This window comes from Rhinolophus hipposideros (genome assembly GCF_964194185.1).
Source record: "Rhinolophus hipposideros genome assembly, chromosome: 11".
NCBI classification, from domain to species: domain Eukaryota; kingdom Metazoa; phylum Chordata; class Mammalia; order Chiroptera; family Rhinolophidae; genus Rhinolophus; species Rhinolophus hipposideros.
The window spans coordinates 76,958,390-76,983,231 of record NC_138057.1 but is presented as its reverse complement, the minus strand read 5'-3'; the positions used below and the strand labels follow the sequence as shown (position 1 = coordinate 76,983,231).

Sequence of the window (24,842 nt, the reverse complement as noted above, 5' to 3'; positions counted from 1 at the left end):
CATTTGTTTCTTAATTTACTAGCAGACAAATGCAGGGACAAACTACCATCATCCCTCACAAAGGGACCCTTTGGTACAGTGTTCATAACCATTATTCTAAAAACACAAAACATGAAAAACGTTTACTAAACTATGTCAGGAAGAGTATGGGGAACCGTCCAGCCTCATATGAGAGTGTACATCAGTACAACCTCTCTGAAGAGTCATTTAGTCTTAGCTACCAACATTTCAAAAGCACAGACCTTTGACAGCAATTCCACTTTAAGCAATTTAATCTGTCGACACATTTGCACACGTGAGAAATTATATGTATATACGCATGATATATACACATGTTACACATGTGATCAAACCTAAGGATATTTTTTTGCATCGTTTATAATAACACAAGTTTGGAATCAACTTAGTCCTTTAAAAGGGGAGTGGGTACATAAATTATGGCACACCCGTACAATGGAACCCTACAAGTATGCAGCTGTTCAAAAGAATAAGGCAGCCATATATGCAATACTGTAAAAAATAATATAAATGGAATCACTTCAAAATGGACTCAGAGCTGCCATCCCAGAGGAACTGCCTTGTAGGCCTTACCCCCTCCAACCTTTGGAATGTTAAAACTGGGCAAAATGGCCTTTGGACTGGGCTGAAAGTAGTACTGTGTTCTATGCATGTAATTATTCCTTCTTTTTCTCATGAATACTTGCTTCTACCTTCTAATCAGAACACTATTTGGGTTTCTGCCTGCATCACTGCTTCCTGATTAGCTATTCTTTTGGATCTCTAATAAATACTCGTTGCCTCTCACTCTGACCTTTTATTTTTAGGTTAACACTATTACGGGATGACTTAAAAATATCTTGTTAAATGAAAAGAGCAAGGTTCAGAAGAAAGGGGATAGGATGCTGTCATTTATTTCTAAGCTTGTACACATGAAGAGTATCTAGGGAAAGGCACACGAAAATTGAAGAGATGGCTTGGTGCAGGGAAGACCCTTGGGGGTTTGAGGGGATAAAGGCAGATGGGAGATTTACTTTCACTGAATGGATATTCATATCTTGTGAAACTGAATCAGGAGCATGTATGACCATACATACATACAACAATTATTTGAAAAGAAAACACAAGTAGGGATACCAAGATGTGTGTTGATTACGTAAATGTGCAGTCTTTGGAGCTAGACCCCAGGTTCAAGTCCTGGCCACGACTTACTAGCTGTGTGATCTTGGTCAAGTTACTTTAGCTCTCTGTGCTTAATATCTTTATGTGCAAAACGGGAATAGCAATAGAATCATACTGTTACTTCATAGAATTCTTTAAAGGCTAAATTAGATAATATGCAATGTTCTAAGAACAGTGTATTGAGCACTCAATACTGGGGCTATATCACATAATCAAAAGGGGCTAAGTAATAAAAGTGACTATCTCAATGACCAAAAGTAACTACACAAAATGGTTTGAACATAAACATTCCTAACTGGGCAGGCCATGGTGGGCAGTCACATCCCAGGCCTTCAGCTTCCACAGCAAAGGTCAATCTTACCTTAAGTGAGCCTGTCCACTGTTTTTATGCATCTAAGATAACATACCTTCGAAATGTCAGAGTAATTTTCTTTTCTAGACTCCTTGAAGGCACAATCGCTGGTGCCAGAGCACATCACAGAACCCCTCATCGTTATCTTGCTGCCCGTATACCACCTCTATGTGCTGTAAATGTTCATTATTAACTATCGTGTACCCACACATGTAAAAGAAGTATGTGTTTCTTCAGCTTGCTTTTTATCCAAGCCTAGAGATTTCCCCACTTTGCTTTCGCCCGCCCCCTTAATCTACCATCAGTGGACTTCATGTAACATCCTTTAGGTCTTCTCCTTTGGTTCCAGTGTGTAAAATAAAATGCAGATCTGCCATTCTCTGGAGCATTTTCTCAATCTTGCTTCTGGACGTGTCCTCAAAAATTTGGCTCAAGTAAACTCTCCTAAAACTTTTCTGTAGGTTTGGATATTCTTTTGTCAACATGACTATTAGCTATTTTATTATCATTATCTAGAAAAAGATTGTGAGTTCATGCAACTAATTAGTGTTTTGTTTTGTTTTCAAATTGGGCACTGTCCCAATTATCCTTTATTTGCAGTCTGCCCTTAACCTGGTAATTTTTTCAGGTTTTTTTTTCTCTTCAATTTATTAGTGCCTCAGTCAGTGTACTTGAGCTGGCAGAGTCAGGTACACTGAAAACCTAGAGATCAAAAAGCACGGGGTTGGGGGTGGGATGCTTTGCAACTAAGCAATTTTAACAGTATTAAATAGAAAGCCACAGGCCCAAAATGGCGTCACTTGTGCTAAATGCCCATGATACCAAACCTAGATTTAATACCTGATCTAATTGCAGCTTCAACCTCTACCAGAAAAACAATCTTAGTCAACCAGTCTGGAATATTCTTGTCAAGCACCAGTGGGCCTTCTCCATCCCTCATAGAAAGAAGCAGCAAGAGGTAATCTGCATGGTAAAAACCCTTGCCATTCCCTCCCTATCCCCCCAAAGACGATGTCCTGGTCAGTCTGAAAATAATCCTTTTTCTTTGGTTAACAGCTCCTTTGCCCCTCCCTTTTTCCTATAAAACCTCCCATTTTCTACAATCCCTCAGAGCGCCCTTCTAGTTGTTAGATGGGATACTGCCCAATGCATGAATTGCTTAATAAAGCCAATTAGATCTCCAAATTTACTGGGTTGCCAGAGCACATTACAGAACCCTTCATTGTTATCTTGCTGCCCATATACTATCTCTGTGTGCTCTAAATGTTAATTATTAACTATCCTGTACCCACAATTTTGTTTTTTAGCAATGCTAAAGAAGAGTCCGTCCGGAGCCAAAAACCCTAACCAAATAAATAAGTCTTTTATGAAAATGAATCTTGTTTTTAGACACTGAAAGTCTGGTGAAATGGAGGAGACTGGTGTTTTGGGTCCTCATTTATAAACATAAGACAAATCCCGTATTTAGCTGGTTACTAGCTTTTAACTGAATGGCCTCCTACCTACCACAGAACTGAGTTATGAATTCAGGGGGTTCAGCCCAGATGGAGTAACAGGGACCGATTCATCTTCCTGCCAATAACAGTTAAACATCCAGACAAAATATTTGAAACAATGGTTTTTAAGACATTGCACATTGGGCAAGAAAGGGCATTGCCTCCTGGGAGATCTATACAAATGAGGCGCGGTGCACAATTGCCCTCGCTGCCTGGTTGGAGTTTCCAGGCTACGGTGTAGAGGGTGGGTACTCAGGCAGAGTCCAGCAGTCTCTCAGGGTTGAAGAAATAAAGCTGGGAGGCCAGGGAGGCCAGGGCAGCTAGTTTTCAGGACCCAGTACCAGACAGGAGGGCCCCGCCATGGTCACAGCACATGCACAGTGAGGAAATTGCCTGAGGGTGGGAAAAGAACCATCCAAAGGCATCACAGCCCTAACAACTGCTCCTGTCCCCATCAGCCAGAGTGGAAACCTCACAATATAGGGGGGTTCAGGAAGGGTATCAAAGGGTTGTTGCCTCAATAGTGAGGCAAAACTACCCCTACACTAAATGCCATTCTTGCCTAACAAAGCTTTAAAAAGCCCTAACAGGCTCAAAACTTAACTACACCCCAGGACAAAGCTCAAGAACATTGATCGGAATACAAAAATCTCCAGGAACCAGAAAGATCAGCTCCAATAAAAATTTAACAGGAATGCAAAGGAGCAGGAGAAGATGACCCATAATGAAGACGGAATTCAATCAATTAAAACTGACCCAGAAATGACATAATGAAATAATTAGTACACAAGGATATTAAAAGACGTAATAGCATTCCATATGCTCAAGAAAATAATGGAAAGGTTGCGCATGTTACATAGAGACACTGCAGATACTCTAGATGAAAACAAAAATGTCTGAGATTAAAAAATACACTGGCTGGCTTTAACAATAGATTAGACAATACAGAAGAAGAAAAAGATTAATGAACTTGAAGACATAGCGATAGAAACTTTCCAAAATGAAACGGAGAGAAAAACAAAACAAAATAGAAAAATGAGCAGAGCATTAGTGACCTGTGGGGCAACTGCTAAGAGGCTGATATATACAAAATTAGAGTCCATAACAGTAGGGACAGAAAAAATATTTAAAGAAATAAGGGCCAGATTTCCCCCCAAATTTAGTGACAACTACAAATCCACAGATCCAAGAAGCTCAACAAACACCAGGCATAAGAAACATCAAAAAAGAAAAAACAAAATAAAACAAAAAAACCTACACTCAGGCACACCACAATTAAATTTCTGAAAATAAAGAGGAAAATCATGAAAGCAGCTAGAGAAAAAAATACCCAATACATACAGAGAAACAAAGAATGACAGGGGACTTCCCAGCAGAAACTGTTAACCCAGAATTCTATACCTAGAAAAATTCCTTCCAAAAGGAAGGTAAAATAAAGACTTTTCAGACATACAAAAACTGTAAATCTGCTTTTAAAACGTTAGGAGTCCTTCACGTAAAAGGAAAATGATATCAGATGAAAATCTGGACGTAAAGGAAGGAATGGAGAGCACCAGAAATGGTAACTGTGTGGGTAAATATAAAAGACTTTTTTCTTATTTAAATTTCTTTAAAAGATAAGCGACTGTTTAAAGCAAAACTAAAATAACGGATTGTGGGTTTATAACACATGTAGAAAAATGTGTGAAAACCATAGTACAGAGGCTGGGAGGAGAGAGATGAAAATATACTGTTTAAAATTCTTAAACTATTTGTGAAATGGTATAGTTATCAGTTGAGATAGGCGGTAATAAATTAAAGATGTATACTACAGTATAATTCCTAAAGCAAGCATTAGAGAGAGATAGAAAGCAAACCAACAAGAGAGAGAAAATGGAATCACAAATAATACTCAGTTGATCAAAAGAAAGGAGAAACAGATGTTCTTTGACCACGGTGGAATTAAATTAGAAACCAGTGACAGAAAGATGTCCTGAAAATACCTACATATTTGGAAACTAACACAATCCTAAATAATCCATGTGTCAAAAAGGAAATCAAAAGAGAAATTAGAAGGTATTTTGAATGGTGTGAAAGCACACAGATCAAAATTTGTGGGATGCAGCCAAAGCAGTACTTAGAAGGGAAGATATTAGAAAAGAACGGTCTCAAATCGACAGCCTTCAGCTTCTGACCTCAAGAAAGCAGAAAAGAACAAATTAAGACCAAAGTAAGCAGAAGAAAGGAAATAGTAAACTAGGTGAGGATGAGACCATGTCTTATTTATCCTAAAATCTCCTTTCTTCAGCACCTAAGCCAGAGATCAATGAACATTTGTGCAACTGCATACTTTGCCGATATTTGTATTTTAAAGGCTTTTCTCTTGTGCCTTTGATTTCCTTCTGGGTTAATGCAGTGTATCTCTTTCTTTCTACCGTAGCATCAGCTGAACCAGCAGTATCTGGTAGACCATTAGTTTCTTTGGTTCTATGCAATTACTATATTACAGCTCTACCACACTTAGCTTTCTTGGGGATGAGGGACCACCCAGACCCAGACCCAGGGCAGGCAAATATAATCCTCCTGTTAGCGGAGCTTATAAACTCAACAGAAACTGGTTAAGAGCAGGCGAATGAATCACCTGCAGAAGTAACCAAAAAAAAAACCAAAAATCAAAAAAAAAAACAACCACTCTTCTGAGAATCTAGAAAATAGACACTTGCTGAATAAAAGTGTGTCATAGGACCTCCCACACTTGCAGAAAAAACAACACATTCTAATGGAATGGACCCCCAGTGGGAAGCCATGCCAATATCCCGATGAACTGCCCAGCTGAGAAGGGCCCCTCGCGCGTCACACGAAGGACAGCTGAGGACGCTTGGGGAAATCTTACACAAAGCAGAGCTGCAGGTCTTACGTCTATCAGCTGCACCACTTATTACCTATCTATCTTAGAATTCTTATTAACATTCAGAAACCATGTTGTCCGAGGGCTGACTATCAACACTTTTTTTTAATGGAATAATGAAGCCAGATTTTATTTGACAGCCAGCCAGATAGATGTGATTTGAAAGTGAGGACGGGCTGGGCCAATGCGGTTACATGGAGGGCATTTCCCATACACTGAATGAGTCAAATCTGCAAAACTCGTAAGGTTTTGACCAAAACCAGACCCAGAACCCAAATTGACAAAAACATTTAAAGCAGATACACAATATGCCAGAAATTATGTCCTCTGCAGCTATTAAACTGCTGACAAAAATGTTTAGATGTCGACTTAAATACGTGCAAGGGCATATGTTGGTTTCTAAATTCTTTAAGGACAATAGGGGAGCTAAAGAGTTTGAAGGATCTCTTTTGTACATTGATATATGGCAGTGATTTGTTATTTCAGAGCCATAACTATAGCAGGTGACTATCCCTCTGCTTTGACACGAATCAAATGGAGACTTTAAATGCTTAGATCCTACCTGCTGCCCGTGTAGCCGTATGGCAGCGGGGTTCCAGAACGTAGGCAGGACTACTGAACACCCTTCTGCCCTGACTCAGCCTGCAATTAGAAATGAAGAGGAGCAGGCACTCACCTCATTTGGCACAAATGAAATCAAGGCATCGAAGATGACAACTGCAGTGATGACAAAGGTGAAAGCCCCTTAATCTATTTCCATTTGAGGAAGTAAAACCAGAAACTAGCTTTGGCAAAAACTCCCTGAAGGGAGCTCCCGTGACTGTAGAAGAGGAAGAGACGTACACTGCAGAGAAAAAGGTCTCTTGGACGGCTTCTGTTTACCTCTGATAAAAAGCCAATCCCCATCAAAGTCCCAAGTTCAAGGTCAATGCCTACTAACAAAGATGTCTTTTTTCTTTTATCTAAAAGAGAGTTAGGAGTATACAAAATTAAAGTAATTTTAGTTGGGTTAAGTGTAGGATTTTGAGATGTAACATGAAAATTAAAGTTCTGCAGAAACAAGTAGAGACTGCATAAAAACCCCGCATAATTTTTCTTTTTCTGCTCTTCTAAGAGCACGCTGCTCTTTCCGATTAGACATGTGTCAAGTATAAGGGGGAGGGGAGAATATGGTATTGAGGCTGACATGTAAAAACCCAATCACCTAAAATGATCAGAAATTTCTCAACCAATCCAAAATGGATCAGTGGGAGCCAAACCACTGGTACAAGTTCAGCCTGCTCGCTGCAGCCATTTTATCCTTATTCATGACTTCCTTTCGCCCACGTGAAGAGGCAAACCAGCAGCTTTATTATTAAAGCAACACTAAATGTTTTCAGTTTCTTAAAAGTGATTCTAGGATCACACCTAAAACTGAGACCGTCTGATGGGTACAAACATAGATCTCGGCAGCTGCTTGCTCTATACTCGGGGGAGGACTGTAAGAGAAGAGCCCAGACAGGGGTGTGAGCCCCACCCAACGGCTGCCTTCTGCAAATATACAGCAGAGCAGCTCAGTATGCGAAGGGCAGCCGGGAGAAGTCTGTAAGAATAACTGGTTTAAACCAAGCCAGCTCTTAGAAGCAATTCAGGAAAGGCGTTTTTTTCGCTATAGAACTATTTACACCAGATGCTATCTTTACTTTTTATAGAGATTAAAGAAGAGACTCTATCAAAAAGAATACACCCAAGAGGTGAATGAAAAAAGTTAACCGTGTCTATAAATGCACCACGAAGGGGTTGCAAGAGGGGTGTCACCTTTTCCCCTCTGGTTCCTCTATGGGACCCTGGACAAGTCATTCAACCTTTCTGGGCTGCAAGACGTGGGGACTGAATTGGACAAACCCTGAAAACCTTTCCACTTCTAATGTCCTGTGGATCCTAAGTCAATCTAAAGGCCTTAACCCAAGGTGACAGCAGCGCTTTGCCTGTGAGATGGGAAATAGAACAACAGGTTGACGCAGGTGGGCAGTGTATGTAGCTGGCTGATTTTAACCAACAGGACCATTCAGTTGTGTCAGACCGACAGACAAGGATTTAACAGTTTGTGCTTATTCTTGATGATCTAAAGTATCCTGTCTCTGCCCACTGCCTCCCTCCGCACCATGGGTATTTCTGTGGTTTTGAGAATTTTCTTACACAGCATAGGTGGGTTTTTTTCTGTTTTAGAGTCACATCAGACGCCAGCCAAGGGGAGGGAGGACTGGGGAAAGAAGACACGAGGCCTGGGGTTGATGGAATGTGGAAAGCTTCACCAAGCAGGAATAGGGACAGTCACCATCTCCAGTTTCCACTTTGAACCTGGGAAATTCAAGCTCCCTGAAAGCTGTGCCAAGAGTTTAAAGCAGATAAGAAGCTCCTTATGTCCAACCGTTGTTATTCACTTATTAACTTCAAAGAAAGGTGCATGTTTAAGGCAATAATATCTTTTTTTTAGGTGTTACGTTGGGTCTTTTATATCCCATATTTAGGAAGCGTGTACCTATCATTTCAGTTGCTGCTTTCTGAATACCATCAGGGGTCTTTAAATGCTGAGCTGGTATCATGCACAGACACGGCAATGTCATAACTGTGGACATAAAGGTTGTCGAGTTTTAGGGGTTAGTTAAGTATCTACACCGGTAGATGTATATAGGTAGTGTATATTGAGCTAAATTGGGGAGAGTCAAAATCCTGGGTTGTGCTACTGGCTTTGCCTTCAACCAGCCTGGCCTCTAAGCCTCAGTCCCACTTCTGCAAAATAACGTGGTGAGTCAGATAATCTCCAAGGGTTTTAACCAAGCTCGACATGCAGCTTCCATTCTCACAATTTGAGAAAAGAGCATCCATGGCTCATGAAATAGGCTGCCAGAACCGTGCTCCTAAGGGCCCGTTTCCATCCAGGGAAACATTTGGGCCCAAGACACTGTTATATGTAGTAACTCTACCACTACAATCACTGCTGAGAAGGCTCCTGCGACCAGGGTTTCTTTTTCTAATTTTCCTAATGTGCACGTGGCCCAGGCTCTCTGCAATCCACAGTCCTCCTCCTGGAACTGCTGCAGGCCCTCTCCGCTGATGGGGGACTGTGCACACCCTGTATTCCTGACATCCCCACACGTTCTCCTTCTTCCCGTTCCACTTTTCACCTCACAATCCGGGAAAAATGTGGATGATTAGGACCAATTCTGGGTATCTCATTTTCAAAGGCTCAATGAGGGAAAAGGTCGCTTTGCGTTAAACACCTGTGTGTCAGCCACTGTACCCGGCTCTTTATATAATATACTTCATCTAATTTGATCCCCACAACAACTTGATGAGGTAGTTATTCATTGCACCGTGTTTCTGATAAGGAAACAGACTTGGAGAGGTTGAGTAACTTGTTCAAGGTCACACGGCTAGCAAGTGTCAGAAACAATATTTTTGTTTGAACCCAGGTTTATACCACAAAGCCTACATTGTACTGTTTAAAAAAAAACCACAGTTTTGGGGGTGACATCAGCATCATGGAGGAGTGAGAAGACTCCATCCTTTCTCCCCTTAAACTGACAAGTCAGACAACTGTAACTCAACAAAGATCTCCTGCTCAACAAACAAAACACGCCTGAAAGATCCACTCATTGGGACACCTGAAGGTGGGTGTATTGGAAGGAGTAGGGGAGGCGGGATGGGGGAAGGACAGGAAAATGCCCACAGACACACTTCAGTGTCCACTGCGGCTCCCGCGAGTCTGGTGGGTGGGGTGGAGAGGTCAGGCTCCAGCCTTCATACTATGGCCTGGAGCGGAGCGTAAGAAGGGCAGAGTCAAGTTCTCTCCCAGAAAGGGCATCTCCTTTCCCTACTCCCCATCGTAGCCTAGCTAGGCAGAGGTGGCTGGAAACCTTTAGACTACACAATGGTCGGGACAGCCATTATTGGAAGGAGAACAGAGCTGGGAGATCCGAATTCACTTCCTCTCCCCCACACTCCCTGGCAGAGCTCAGTGAAGCCAAAAATAGTGGAAAAGGAAGTAGCTCTGGGAGCTAGCCAAACCAGTTCTCCACCACCTGCCACATTCCGCCACCACTATGGTGGTGCCCCATAACCGAGGCAAAGGGACACACACAAAGGGGATAGCCAACATTCCAGTGGGTATACGGCATTAACTGAAGTGACACCACTCCATGGCAATCCCAGAGGCGCAAACAGTGCATCTAGAACAAGAACTTGCACTGTAACAACATCTACTGAAAAACAAAAGAAAGTACCCTATTAACCTGCTGAATTGTTGAGAGCAAAACAGTATCTGAAAAAGATCACTACATCAAATGCCCAGAGAAACAATGCATCAAATACCATGAACAACCAAGGTAACTTGGGATCACAGAAAGAAAACGGAAAGTCTCTAGACAAAGTCATGGAAGACTAATTTAGATGACAGAGAATTCAAGATTGCAGTCATGAAAAAACTCAACGATATAAAAGAAAACTCAGAAAGTCAGTTCAATGAACTCGGGAATAAAATTAATGAACAAAAGAAGTACTTTACCAAAGAGATTGAAACGATAAAAAAGAACCAAACAGAAATTCTGGAGCTGAAAAACTCAATAAATGAGGAAGGCATTAGAGACCATTGGAAATAGAGCAGACCAGGTGGAAGAAAGAATTGGTGAACTCAAAGACAAAAACCTAGAAATAACACAGGAGTAAAGGAGAGAACTGAGCTAAAAAAGATGAAAGAACTCTACAAGAAATATCTGGCAACCTAAGGATAACACGTATACCCAAAGAAGAGGGGGAGAAGGGAACACAGAGCCTATTCAAAGAAATAATTGATGAGAACTTTCCAAGCCTATGGAAAGAACTGGCGTTTAGAAAAGAGGAAGCTAACAGAACACCTAATTACATTAACACAGAAAAACCTTCTCCAAGACATATTTTATTCAAACTTCCAAAAATTAATAACAAAGAAGGAATTCTCAAGGCAGCCAGGGGAAAAAAGACTGTAACCTATAAAAACCCCACTAGATTATCACCAGATTTTTCAGTAAAAACATTACAAGACAGGCGAGAGTGGAATGAAATACTCAAAATATTGAAAGAAAAGAACCACCGGTCAAGGATAATATATCCAGCAAAGTTATCCTTAAGGTATGAAGGAGAAATAAAGGTTTTCTCAGACAAACAAAAGCTGAGAGTATTTACCACCATAAGACCTGCATTACAAGAAATGTTAAAAGGAGCTCTTCTACCATGAAAAGAAAAAAAGAAAAGACAAAAGCATACAAAACTTTGAGTGAGGTAATTAACAGATAGACAGAAGCAGTAAACTGCAAATCTAATTTAGATAGGTTATTAAACACTTAATTATATCATAAAGGTTAACTCTGAAAAAAGGCATTAAAAATAACTTTACTGCAATTTGGTAACAAATGCACAACATAAAAAGGGATAATTTGTGACAACCAAATATAAGAAGAGAGGAGAAAAAGGACTGAATCGGAACAGGTGAATGGAGAAAAGAGGCAATCAAAAGAAAAAGGATTATTGTATGTATAAGACATTTTACACAAACCTAATGGCAACCACTAAAAAAACCAGAGCTGAGACATGAAACATAAAAAAGAAAAACGGAGGAAAAAAATCGCAGAAAACCACTACACTGAAATAGCAGTCAGAATCACAAGAGAAAAGAAACAATGGAGACACGTAGCAACCAGAACACAAAAGATAAAAAGCTATAGTAAGTCCATATACCCATAATCATCCTAAATGTAAATAAGCTGAACTCACCAATCAAAAAGCACAGAGTAACAGGATGGATTACAAAACAAGTGCAAAAGTAATTGTGATTTAAAAAGTTAAAAATAATTGCAAAAACCGCAATTACTTTTGCACCTACCTGAAATATATTGCCTGCAGGACACTCTCCTCATCTCCAAAGGCAAGCACAGGTTCAAAGTGAAGGGGTGGAAGATGATATACTTCAAGCAAATGGCGTCCAGAGAAAGGTGGGTGTAGCAGTACTTATAACAGACAAAACCGAGTTCAAGATAGAAAAAAAAAAAGGTAACAAGAGACAAAGATGGACATTTTATAATATTAAGGGGACAATTCATCAAGAAGAGGTAACAGTTATCAATATGTAAGCACCCAATCTGAGAGCACCAAACTATATAAAGCAACTACTAACAGAACTAAAGGGAGAAACTGACAAAAATACAATTATAGGAGGGGGCCTGACTACCCCATTGACAGCAATGGATTCAGCCACAAAGTCAATAAGGAACTATCAGCCTTAAGCGACACACTAGAGCAAATGAACACAACAGAGTATTCAGATATCCTATTATAAAGCTGTATATCTGAAGTTTATCTGTTATTAACCAATGTTACCCCAATAAATTTAACTTAAAAATAAATAAAAAAATAAAAGCAGTTTTATTGAATTCACATGCCATACAAACCACCCACTTAAGTGTACAATTCAATGGTCTCTAACATATTTATAGATATGTGCAACCATCACCACAGTCAATTTTAGAACATTTTGATCATGTCAAAAAGAAACCCCAAGCCCTTTAGTTATCACCTTCCTACCTCTCCATTCCCCTCCCTTCCCAGCCGTATAACTGGATCACATAATAAATATATGGTCTTTTGTGACTGGTTTCTTAGTGTAATGTTTCCAAGGAAAGTCTGTATGTTTCCCATAGTACACTGCCTCGGATGAGGGACCGTGAAAGGTGTGGACAGTTGATGTGAGAAGTGCATGATGAAACCCACTGTTTTCATAGCACAGAGACTACAGTAAGAAATGGTACCTGTTTTCAGATACTTAAAGGGCCCTTGGATCACTTTCGTGTGTTGCTCCTAAAGGTAAAACTTGGGGCAAGTGGGGAACAGATATAAGCAGACAGACTTCAGTCTGACCTAAGAAAGAACTCACCATGATCCCGGCGGGGTCCACAATGGAATGGGCTGGCTGGCCATCTGTGAAGGATACTCCAGGAGGAGTGCTCCCCAGATGCTGGCCTGTAATGGCCAGTGACCCTTCCAAGATCAAATGCTTTGGTTCTACCAAATTCGTGTCAGTATAAGAAATGGTTAAAATGAGAAGTCTGCCCTGACTTAATGAGACTAGTCCTCTGTAAGGATGGCCTTGTTTACTGACTCCAACCTACAGCTGTACTAGAAATGAATAAATGAGTATCAGCAAAATACAGTGGTACTTCGGTTTTCGAATGTCTCCATTGACGAACATTTCAGTTTACGAACGCCATAAATTTTATGGATCTATGGTATCATTAGATAGTAAAATTCACGCTAATTTGCAGTTTTAGGGGTTGATTTTAAAGGTCTGGAACAGATTAATCCATTTTGCATTACTTTCTTTGGGGAAACCGTGCCTCGGTTTTCGAACGTTTTAGAACTCGAACGGTCTCCGGAACGGAGTATGTTCGAAAACCGAGGTACCACTGTATTCGTTTCTCTCATTCCTGTTTGGTTTCTGTGAGACATCAAGCAATTAATGACTCTGAACATCAAAGGAATTCATCCAAATGAAGCTCCAGAGCAGGCTTCTTCTGCTATATTTGTACATACATATTCCTTGGTCTTCCGATCAAGGTACCTGACTCGACTTTTCCAAATATCAACTAACTTCAAAAAAAAAAATCTTATCTTGATGGTGGTTACTTCGAGCCAGGAACCAATTCTGCAACAATATAACGTAATCAGTTTAATACATGAACTTAATCCAAGCTGCAAATAGCCTTTTTCTTTTTCTAATTATATCAAATGATGTCTACCCCTTTTCTATGAAAAAGGCTTTTTTTTTTTCCCTGTAGACTGTCTTTTCTAAGTCCAGCTATTTAGGCAAACACCTTCCCCCCAAATGGCCACACATTTAAAAGGTATGGAGTTTGGGGCAGCCGTTAGGTCACTTGGTTAGAACGCGGTGCTTGTAACACTAAGGTTGCCAGTTCGATCCCAGCACCGGCCACTGTGAGCTGCACCCTCCACAACTAGATTGAAACAACTATTTGACTTGGAGCTGATGGGTCCTAGAAAAACACACTTAAAATAAATAAAAGTTTAAAAGGTATAGAGTTTAACAGTACTGTCTGATTAAGCAATACCAACTTGACCTTAATGATTTTCCATTCAATTATTTTAAGTCAACAGAGATTGCCTCATGTACACTGCTCAGGAGGTCAAGGAGAGAATTAGGGTAGGGAGGATTCTCATTCTTTGACAGGATAATCTCTGGATAATCTTGAAACCTATTTTGGAAATAGCAGATGTAGTTCTAACTGGTTCTTTCTCAAATTCTCCCAAAAGCCCAGGTTGGAACTCTCTTCATGTTCCTCAGAAACAAAGGGTATAGTTAAATAGGAGTGGAGCAGGAATCAGAAGATGGTTCCCGTTCTTTCTCTGGTCTAATTCCTTAGTGGTCAAATGAGTTTTGAAGTTGTTTTATAGTATTTTTGAACCTCTGTAAAATGGGGTGAAAGCACTGTTTTACCTACTACACAAAGTTATTGTGAGGCTTAAACTAGCTGGTGCATATGCAAGTCTCTAAATCGGCAAACCACACCACCTTCTAGAATCCTCACCCGCATTAAATACCAGCCCCTTCGGAGAGCCCCACAAGACTCAGCTAAAGGGACACTGTTTACATCTAACCCAGCCTGCATTCTTCCTCTAATTGGCTGCCTGAGTTCCAACCTATGTTTTAAATTTGTTTGAAGACAAAGATTTTGTTTGGTCACAAGAAAATGCCTTAAATAGGCAATGCTATAATTAGCACCAGCTGAAGCCTCATTTCCCAAAGTCACTACCTCTGTCGTCATCTTTTTTCTTTCTTTAACAAACCCTTCCCTTCTTTTGTCCCAGGACCGGCTTCTTGCCCACATGTCCTTTACAAAGAAAACTGCCCTGGCTGGCTGCCATCAGTTTCTCTGCCCACTTCCATTTTAAGTCATTTTTCCTCGACTATTCCAATTTCTTCTAAAAAAAAAAGGGGGGGGGCAAAGATTGCTGGTTTCTATCTAAAGAAAACTTGACCCAACCTGTTGTAAGGGGCTTTGTATAGTCACATGGCCTGGGTTCACCCATCACCCACCCAATCACTCCTAGCAGATTCCTGAGCAAACCCTACCATCTCAGACTGGTCCTAAGAGTCATATGAAGCCGCCAAAATTTAATGATGTGTCTTTCAACAGCTATTCCTAAGGCAGAGGACCCATTTCCAACCCAAGGGGCCTCAAATTCTCTTTTGGCTTTGCTAGTTCTGCAAAACTACAGGACTGCTTTTTCTGTATGGGGCTCACATTGATACTATTTCAACAGGAAGTGGTATGGGGGTTCATGAGGCAGAGTGTCTTCCTGTTGCCCAGTTATTTACAAAAAGGCAGATTCCCTCTCTTAATACTTACACCGTTTGCCACAGGACTAACATGTATACCTCTACAGGTCATAAATGAATAAAATAGATCATTCCCAGTCTCAAAGCTGTATAATTTAACTTAGTCAAAAGCTGAAAGAGTTGTAGAAATCGAGCCCATACTAAATCAACACACCAAAAGAATAAACAAGAACTGTTTCATCTAACAGAACTTAGATCAGGCACAGAGTCAAAGATTTTAAAGCCAATGTGACCCCCGGCGGCTAGCCTCCCTTGGGTTAATCAAAAAGGTTTCTTTCAACACTGAAAAGAAAAACGATCGGTTTCTCCTTATTTGCCCTTAGAAATCTGCTGCCAGAAAAATGGATTAGGATCAATATCAGATGTGCTGCGAACTGCGGGACTGTGACTCTAGGTGAGGCACAAAGCATAGTGTAAACATTTGAATACGCTCCCGCAGTCAGATGCCCGCCATGAGTCTGGCAGCACATGCCAAGTGGGGAGGTTCACAAAAGCAGAAAGGTAAACCTGGGCCCACACCTCCCTGAGCCCATAAGGCATAGACCCTCTGAGTTTAGCCATACTATCTTTCCAAGGGACTTATTCATCAGATCTGGATGGGAAAATAGCAAGCTGTCATTTTGTGTAACATTAAAAAAAAAAATTTGTTTAACTTGTTTCTAAAGCTCTTGGACTTTACCCAACGATTGCATGTTGCATAGCGTTACCCTTGGTCTTCTTCCTAGGCAGATCCTAAGTAGGTTGAATACCTTGGATGTGGATCCAAGATATCTTGGACATGCGCTAAAAACACCCACCCACCTCACAAACAAAATTGGTTTAACTCTGGCATTTTACCCGATTTTTTTCATAGTTGGCTCTACTTGTTTTATGTACAAATGGACCACATGAACTCACTTAAGAGAAACAGGTTACCAAGTAAAGTACTCAGTAATCCTCCAGGTCACAAGTAAGGGAAATACTTGGGAAGGGGTAGCTACAGCTACAAAGTCAGGTGGGAAAACATACCATGAGAGACAGAAGGGGAAGAAACAGCCTCTGCTTGAGGTTCTTCTAAAGAAAGGGCAGCGCTTCTCTTTCTGGCAGGCCCAGAGATGGCCGTTCTGTCCCCTCTTTCCCTAGGCCAAGAGCCCACTGCTGAACAAGAGTATCCATATGCCTCCTGGGTGTGCAACACTTTCACTTTTAGAAAGGATTTCCCCCCGGATTCTTTCATGATCTGCCGCCCTGCAAGGGTTCACCATCCACCTTCTGATAAGTATGTCAACGGAGAGGAGCCTAAATGTTGAGAACTGTCAGTCCTCACCTCCCACACCATGGCAGAACGACCAGAAACCCCAGTTCCCATTTTTTCCAACTCCCCCGTGTTTCTAAAGAACCAGATCAGGGCTGGCATGGAAACGAGAGCGGAAGGGAGGGGTCCGCTGGAGGATGGATGAACCCGGCACTGGTGGCTAGGGGCGTGCATCAAGCTTAGCCTTGAGGTCAAGAGGTGGCGCAAGGCAGACTTCTGAGACTTGCTTGACCTTCTACTTTGGGGAAAGCCAGAGCAAGCTCAGAGGATGCCCACCCGTGCACGAAGAGTCTTTCCCCCTGGACCACGCGCCCACAGAGGTCAGGAAAGAGTTCCACTCCCACTAGAGCATAAATTGGGTATCCGTCTGTCAATTGGGGGTCCCACCCAGCTCAAGAGGCCGTCCAGCAGATCTGCCACGCCCCCAGGGTCTGCCCTAGAAGCCGGGCCGTTCAGATCTGTCACCCAGAAGCCTAGACCTGTCACTGGACTTCCCCGAGGTCCTGGGGCTGAAGGGGCCCCCGCACCCCCGGGCGGACCGTGCGCGTCGCCTACCCGGAGTTCGCCCTCGGTGCGGTGCAGTCCTAGGCGTCGCAGCCCTACGGCCAGGTCGTTGACACACAAGCCGCCGTCGCGGTTGACGTCGAGCGTCTGGAAGAGGCTCCACAGGCGCAGCCGGTGGTCCGGGCCCCCGCAAACTGCGCCGCCGCACGGGTCCACAGACGCTGGCGACGAGGCGGGCGACGAGGCGGCGGCGGCGGCGTCCGGCGGCGGGGAAGCCACGCAGCGGCACAACACACTGCTCACCATCGGGCGCGAGGCAGGGGCGCCGGGCGGCGAGGAGAACGCGGAAGACCAGCCGGTGTCCTCAGACTGCGAGCGCGGGATCCGAGACGCCGGCAAACTGGCGGGAGGGGCCGCTTCCGGGAGCCCCGCCCCGCCGCTCGTTCCCTCTATGGCCACGCCCCCAGGCGCGTCGCCGGCCAGTCACAGGCCCGGACTGCCGAGGGGCGGAGCCCCCCCCGAAGACTGCCCACACCTCCCGGGACACCCCAGATCAATGGAGAGGGCGGGGCGATTCCGGCTCAGCCAGGGGCCGATTCAAACTGACAGAGGCGGGGATTGGTTGAGCCGGGCTGAAGAGAGAAATTCACGTCGTGATAGGCAGAAGTCATGTGATTGGCAGATTGGAAGGCACCGTGTCCAATTTCCATTGAGAAACTGTTTAGACTTCAGAACCGAAAGGATCGGAGGAGCGGTCGTTTACGAAGTAGTCTCCGATGGGAAACAGGATTTGTGTGAGGAGTAATTGTGAGCTGCGGCTACAAACCAGAGTTTGAGCCCGTGTGCGGAATTAAAAAAAATTAATTGGCCAACGGCTTAAGGCCGAAAGCACTAGGGAGCCTCAGGAGGCCAGGTTTCGATCAACTAACTACCTAAAATCACCAATAAAATAGCTGAATTTAACAGCTTATGCTGTTAAATAATACTGGTGATTGAACGACAGGACGATTTTCCAATGGAAGTGAATAAAAGGCTTAGTGGGCGGAGAGCTCTGTAGCGACAGACATACCTTTAGACCAATGATCAGTCCAATTCAATAAGTGGGCGTACTCTGTAGCTGAGCGACAGATCAAAAAACCAATGAACAACGTGATACTGAGCCGCGACCAATCAGAAGGGCGGGTTCCCCTGGAAAAGCGCTGGGAGGCGGGAAGAGGGGAAGTGGGCGGATCTCCGCACACCACGGCGGAAGAGGCAGATTCAGGAAGCCATTACGCAGCTGGCTGGCAGCGGCTGGGCCAGTCGGCGCTTGGCCCTACGCACTTTGCGTAGCGAGGGGGGTTACCAAAGGCCTGGTGCTTGGCCTTTGGCAAGCCCGGCCTATCCCCTGTAGGGGGTTGGATGAGGGGCGAGGCGGAGGAAGTAGAGAAGGGGAATTGGGGCGGTTGAGGGGATTATAATTTCTTTAAAAAGGGAGGTGAGGAGAAGCCATGGCCGTCCCAGCCAAGAAGAGGAAGATGAACTTCTCTGAGCGAGAGGTGGAGATCATCGTGGAGGAGCTGGAACTGAAGAAGCACCTGCTGGTGAACCACTTCAACGCCGGAGTCCCTCTAGCTGCCAAGAGCGCGGCCTGGCATGGCATCCTGAGAAGGGTAAACGCTGTGGCCACCTGCCGCAGGGAGCTGCCTGAGGTCAAGAAGAAATGGTCTGACCTCAAGACTGAGGTCCGTCGCAAGGTTGCCCAAGTTCGGGCCGCCGTGGAGGGTGGCGAGGTCCCAGGGCCCACTGTGGAAGATGGAGCCGGTGGGCCAGGGCCAGGTGGTAACAGTGGTGGCGGTGGCCCAGCTGTAGCCCCCGTGCTGCTCACCCCCATGCAACAGCGCATCTGCAACCTGCTGGGCGAGGCCACCATCATCAGCCTGCCCAGTACCGCAGAGATCCACCCTGTGGCCCTCGGACCCACAGCCACTGCAGCCGCAGCCACGGTCACCCTGACACAGAGTGAGTGACCTCTCCTGCCCAGCCCAGCGCGCATAAATGGGAAGGGCCAGCAAGAGCTTGGGCAGCCTTGGGAAGCTTGATTACAAAGGGTCAAAGGTCAGATGGGAGTCTTGGAAGACCCAGAGGCCTTCCAAGAGTTTCCCAGACAGAAGTGATCTTGTTCTCTTTGGGAGTTCTCCAGCATGCAGTCTGGACTCCTGATGAGCTGGATTGCTCTCAACTGTGTTTTGTCACCGTTTGTGTCCATGACTGAACTGTGTGGTCCTTGACAGAGACCATGTTTATGTCCCCACGGGACTTATCACGGGGCCTGGCACATAGAAGGCAGTCAGGGTACATCTGTTGAATGAGTAGATAGATGGGAATCATAATGCCCAAGTCAGACTCCAGACAGACATTCTGGATTTTCATTCAGTCCGGCGAACATCGATCGGGTACCGCTGAGGACCCTCGTGGTTTCTGGTGTTAATCTACTCATTCATTCACTCACCAAACGTTAGCACGTAGTCTGTGCCGAATCCTGTGCTTGGCACTGGGATTACCTAGGTGTCTAAGACAGGCCAGTTATATTCTAGTAGGACAGATAAGACACATCTCTGGGAGAACCTAAGGACTCAGAAGAGAAAGGGGTCTTCCTGGTCGGGGTGAGGACATATAGTTGATGTTGGCATGGAAGGGTGGAGAAGATTAATGTTTCCCCTGTGCATGGAGGCCCAAACAGCCCACCTAGAATCCCTGCAAATGTTCTCAGTTGTGAATAACAACAAAGCTAGCTTGGGTTGGACTTTTTCGTTCAGATGAGATTTGCATCAGTGACTGTGAACTGCTCCTTTGTGCTGGGTTATGAACTGTGCCGATCAGTGGTTCTCAGTGGGGCTTTGGGGAATTGGGTGTATGAACGACATCCCCTGCAGTGGATATTTCTCAAGGATGTTGAGGTAAGAAAGGGGATTGAACACTGGCCTAAATCAACTGCTATTCTGGAATAGGAAGGACCTTTAGGTATCCCATTGAGCAGGCTGATCAAGGAGACAGGGAAGCATTTATTGGGCACGTTAGCTGCGGCGGCCACACTCCCACCTCCTTTTCTGGTTTGCCATAGAAGTCAAGAAAGCACTGAAGGAGGTAGGATCAGTGAGGCTACAAACAGCTCATATAAAGTGTCCCACCCAAGATGCCTGCTGTGTTCTGGCGCTATGGGGAACATGTGGTCCTGCTTTTATGAGCCAGAAGCAGCCCAGTGGGGGGGTATTGAGCACGATGGACTCTGGTGTTGGGGAGACCTGGGATTATTTCCTGGACCTGCTGAATAAGCTGTGTGACCTTAAGCAAGTCACTCCAGGTTTCTGACTCTATTTCCTCATTTCTGCCAATGACCATGACAGGACCTCTTGGTGTCATCAAGAGGATTTGTCGAGCAAATGAGTGCAAAGGGCTTAGCACAGTGCATGGCATATAGTAGGTGCTCTGAACTTTTTGCTGGTATTATTATTAGCATCTTTGCTTTTGCCAGATCTGTGACTGACCCTTTGGTTATGAAGTAGATTAAGATTCTAAACCCCTGAGATTCTAGATTGAGGTACGTGAATAACTATAAAGTCAGAGGAGGCCTGAATTCCCCAGAATAAGGCTAAATGGCCTCCTCCCCACTCCACGTGGCCAGCTTCATTCTAGAAAGTGACCTGACGCTGCCTTTGCTCTTTCTGTCCACAGTCCCCACAGAGACCACCTATCACACACTTGAGGAGGGGGTGGTAGAGTACTGCACGGCTGAGGCCCCCCCGCCCCTGCCAGCTGAAGCCCCTGTGGAGATGATGGCCCAGCATGCTGACCCCTCAGTCAAGCCACAGGCACTCAAGAGTCGAATTGCCCTCAACTCAGCCAAGCTGATCCAGGAGCAGCGGGTCACCAATCTGCACGTGAAGGAGATCGCCCAGCACCTGGAGCAGCAGAACGACCTGTTGCAAATGATCCGCCGCTCCCAGGAGGTGCAGGCCTGTGCCCAGGAGCGCCAGGCTCAGGCCATGGAGGGCACTCAGGCAGCCCTGAGTGTCCTTATCCAGGTCCTCCGGCCCATGATCAAAGATTTCCGCCGCTACCTGCAGAACAACACGCCCAACCCTGCCCCCACCTCTGACCCTGGACAGGTGGCCCAGAATGGGCAGCCGGACAGCATCATTCAGTGAGGGCAGGGGTCGAGCCAGCCTTCTGCTGTGATTGGATGACACTGCGGTGGTCTCGTAAGTGGGTTCGGTGACTGGTCTTCGACTTGGGCCAGCCACGTGGACAGCTCCCTCTTTAGTGGACATTTAGGGGGTCCACTATTTCTGAGAAAAGGAGACTGGGAAGAGGAGTTTTTTGGGGTCCTGGGACCCAACCTCTCTTACCGGCACCGCTTAAGCTGCCTTGTTAAGGAACTGAAGACTGGTTAGCTGTGGGTCAGGTGCTGCTGATGGGACATGTGTTATCATGAGCCAGGGCTTGTGACATGACCCAAACTCTGTCTAGGACCATTGTAAGAAAGGCTCTCACTGGGGGTTGTCATACAGCCGGGGGTCTGTGCTGAAATGCCCCCACCCGCAGGTGCCATCCTTTTGAGTAAGATACTATCAGTGGTGCTGGAATGCACAGTAATATTTTCTTCCTCCCTTGGGAGGCAGAGTGACTGGGCCTGAGGAGGAAGCCCCACCCCTTTCTCCTCACTGCACCTCAGTTCTCAGGGGACTCTATTTAATGCCATGCTCTCCCCCCACCCACTCCACCCTGTATACAGCAGGGGCCCTTGTTAGTGCCCTGAGCTGCCTCTGCGTTATACCCAGGATGTGGCCCTCCGGGCTCAGGAATGCTGTGTGTGGTGGGGACAGCTTGGCTCCCATCTGGTCTTCCACTGCACCCCCGGGCAGCCCTTTAGTGGTTTGTCCCAACCCCTTTGACTCAGGTCAAATATTAGGATTTGGGTGCTGTACATTTTAGAGAAAGCAAACCAGTGTGGAAACGAGTTGCTCCACTACAGTGGGCCTGCGGTGACTTGTTGGCTCCTTTTAGACCTACTTCAAGCCAGTTGTATTTATTCTGTCCATGAACCCCTTCTGGGAAGGCCTCCAGGATCTCCAAGGGCTGCTCTGGTCATGCCCTTCCTCCTTTCCTCTCTACTGACTGCACGCTTCCAAAATTCAGTGCAAAAAAAAAGCCTACTCAGTATCCTGGACTCCCTTCACACATTATCCAGAGCCTCGAGTTCTTTTGAGACCCCTCACTGGCTGGCTAGATGAAACCACAGGCCTGATTGGCCCTGAGTGTATGAGGTGGGAGTGTCACCCACCTAAGAAGGGGGAACCTTTGATTTCTGTGCTGGGGAAGAGCAGACAGACCTGGAGTCCTGAAGGAGGTGGTGGTTCCCTGCTCCATCTTGATGCTCTTTCTTGTGTGTAGGGAGTTTACCCAGATAGCATTTGTCTGTTTCGTTTTCAGAATGAAATCGATTGAATTGATTACCAAGACCCTTGCATCTTCCCAGGTCATTTCCCAAGTTTGCCATCTTACTGCCGGTGCCTTGACCACACGTGACTGATGGTACAACTCAAGGCTCCAGATCTCATCTAAACAATGAAGGTGCTGCCCTTCTGGGCACAGACGTTGAGAATTGCTCAGCTCCACTGTTGCAGTCATGGGAAGGTGCCCCAAAGATGGCTGGGAGGTGACTGCCGTGCCATCAACCTCTCTGTGGAGGACATGTGCAGGGCCCACTACAGAGCAATGGAGAGGACTCAGGCCTGGGAGGGAGTTGGGTGGCGGGGGGTAGGGAAAGTTGTTCTCAGCGTGGCTGGAAAGCAACATCCCCTGGCAACCTGGGTGCCCTCCTGCAGTGGAGCCCGATGGCCCCAGCAGGGTAGCTGCAGGGACATCCTGAGGATTTTTGATTTGGTTTGGTTTTTCTCTAGGGTTGGTAATCTGAGCCAATATTGTGTCTGTCCCAATTGGTTGTAAAGAGGAAACCTGGATACTTAAACTGACTGGTTCTTTCCAGGTCACAATTTTAAATTAAAGAAATACCACTTTTTTAATACCCATGTCTGTGCCTTTATGCGTTATATATAGAAGAGATATGGGCTGGCAGAAAGCAGGGGCTGGCACACTATGGCCCACAGGTCAAGTCAGGCCTCTGTCTGTCTTCGTAATTAAAGTTTTATTGGAATACAGCCACACCCCTTCATTTACTTAAAGGAGTGCTACACTGCGCTACAGTGGCAGAGTTGAGCAGTGGTAACTGAGACATCTGGCCCACAAAGCCAAAAGTATTTATTCTTTGGCCCTTTACAGAAAAAGTCTGCCTAGCCCTGGTTTAGGGCAGTGTTTCAGACTCTGAATGAGAATAACCTAGGGTGTTTGTTAAACATACCCAACCCTTCACCTCCCCAAAACCTGGAAGGTGTCCTGGAAGGAGAGCTCTAAGAATATGGACGGTAAACAGGCTCTGGGTGATTCTGGTGAAAGATTAAGAACTTTGGCTCAGAGACTAGAAGAGTCAAACTCAGGTGGAATGGGGATCGTACCCTAGGGAGGGTTGGTTCTCCGGAATTTCTCCAAGCAGAGAGTCTCATTTAAGATTGGCCTTCATTCTGGAGGGATCACTGCCTTCCTGGACATACTTATCACTCTCTCCAACATTTAGTAATAATAAAAACTAACAGTTATCCAGCCCCTGCTCTGTCCAGGCCTTATAAGCATTACCTCATTGACTTCTTGCAACAGCCCCGTGAATTACATACTAATATGGTTCTCAGTTTGCAAAAGACAACACTAAGGATCAGAGAGGTTAAACAATTTGCTTAAGGTCACACAGCTACTTTATTCCTGGAGTGGCCCGTGCTCTTAACTACTGCTCTTAACTCAACTAATCAAGTTGTCAGAAGCTGAGCTGCCCCGTTTCACAGTAGTCCATTAAGACAACAAGCCAAAATGTAACAGTCAAGCCCGTAATCACTTACTGTGATGATATAAGCAAGAGGAGAAAGTGCCAGCTCCCTCAGTGTCCCACAGGACATCACCAGGCAAGGGTCAGATGTGTTGCAGATGGGGAGTCATCTGACTGCTGAGGGAACCCTCCTGCTGTGTTCTGGACTTGTGTGTGTGTTGGGGGTGACGAGAGGGGTGAGGGCTAGGAGTGGAAAAGTACTGAGTACTGAGTCAGAGCAAAGTTTCCCTACTCTTCCCGACAGGGAAGTCTTGGCAGCGGCACCCGGGGAAGTCTTCGGTTGACAGCCCCCAGTAAAGAGGCCTCGCATGGAAACAACTGGATTGGGAAATCAGCTATGCATAAGAGCACAAATGGCCGCCAGGGGCCCTGCCTCTTTGACTGCAATTCCCTTTGGAGACTGCAGTGCACTGGCTGTGCCCCAAGTCTGGTCTGCCATGGAGAACCTCCGTGATGGCCTGTGGCTGGGCCTGAAAGATCACACATAGGTTTGCAGCCAGTACCTAGATGCCTCACAGGTAAGTGCCAGGTCTTTGGCATCTGCCACCTTCTTGCTGGCTGTGTGCCCTGGCATGGGCTCATTGACTTTCCCCAAGCCAAGGCTTCCTCAGCTAGAAATCCTTCTCTAGTGAGGTTGACGTGAGAAGTCAGCATGTTAGTGCCTATAAACACTTAGCACAGTGCTGGGCACGGAGTAGGTGCCCAATGACCGTGGTTGCTTATTTCC

The 24,842-nt window shown here is 45.1% G+C and overlaps 2 protein-coding genes across 7 annotated transcripts in view; one reads left to right on the top strand and one right to left on the bottom strand.

Moving 5' to 3' along the window:
• The window catches only part of SLC25A25 (solute carrier family 25 member 25), a 34,459-nt gene extending 16,925 nt beyond the window's left edge, over positions 1 to 17,534 (bottom strand). For 3 of the 5 annotated variants that reach the window (XM_081066604.1, XM_081066609.1, XM_081066610.1), the window contains exon 1: positions 17,191 to 17,533. In XM_081066604.1, coding sequence (XP_080922730.1) covers positions 17,191 to 17,445 — 255 coding nt within the window. In that variant the 5' untranslated portion in view covers positions 17,446 to 17,533. Of the gene's footprint in view, positions 1 to 17,190 lie in introns of all 5 variants that reach the window. The other 2 variants (XM_081066600.1, XM_081066606.1) reach the window with 1 other exon arrangement.
• An 861-nt stretch (positions 17,535 to 18,395) lies between these two features.
• On the top strand, positions 18,396 to 23,209 carry NAIF1 (nuclear apoptosis inducing factor 1). 2 transcript variants are annotated; one of them, XR_013994459.1, is made up of 3 exons: positions 18,396 to 19,140; positions 20,854 to 21,380; positions 22,612 to 23,209. XR_013994459.1 is itself a non-coding variant. In XM_081066744.1 (2 exons), the coding sequence occupies exons 1-2, from the start codon at positions 18,630 to 18,632 to the stop codon at positions 21,324 to 21,326; spliced, it is 984 nt and encodes a 327-aa protein (XP_080922870.1). In that variant the 5' UTR covers positions 18,396 to 18,629; the 3' UTR covers positions 21,327 to 23,209. The 2 variants fall into 2 exon arrangements, 1 of the variants encoding a protein (XP_080922870.1); XM_081066744.1 differs by having other exon boundaries at positions 20,854 to 23,209.
• Positions 23,210 to 24,842: the final 1,633 nt, after the last annotated feature.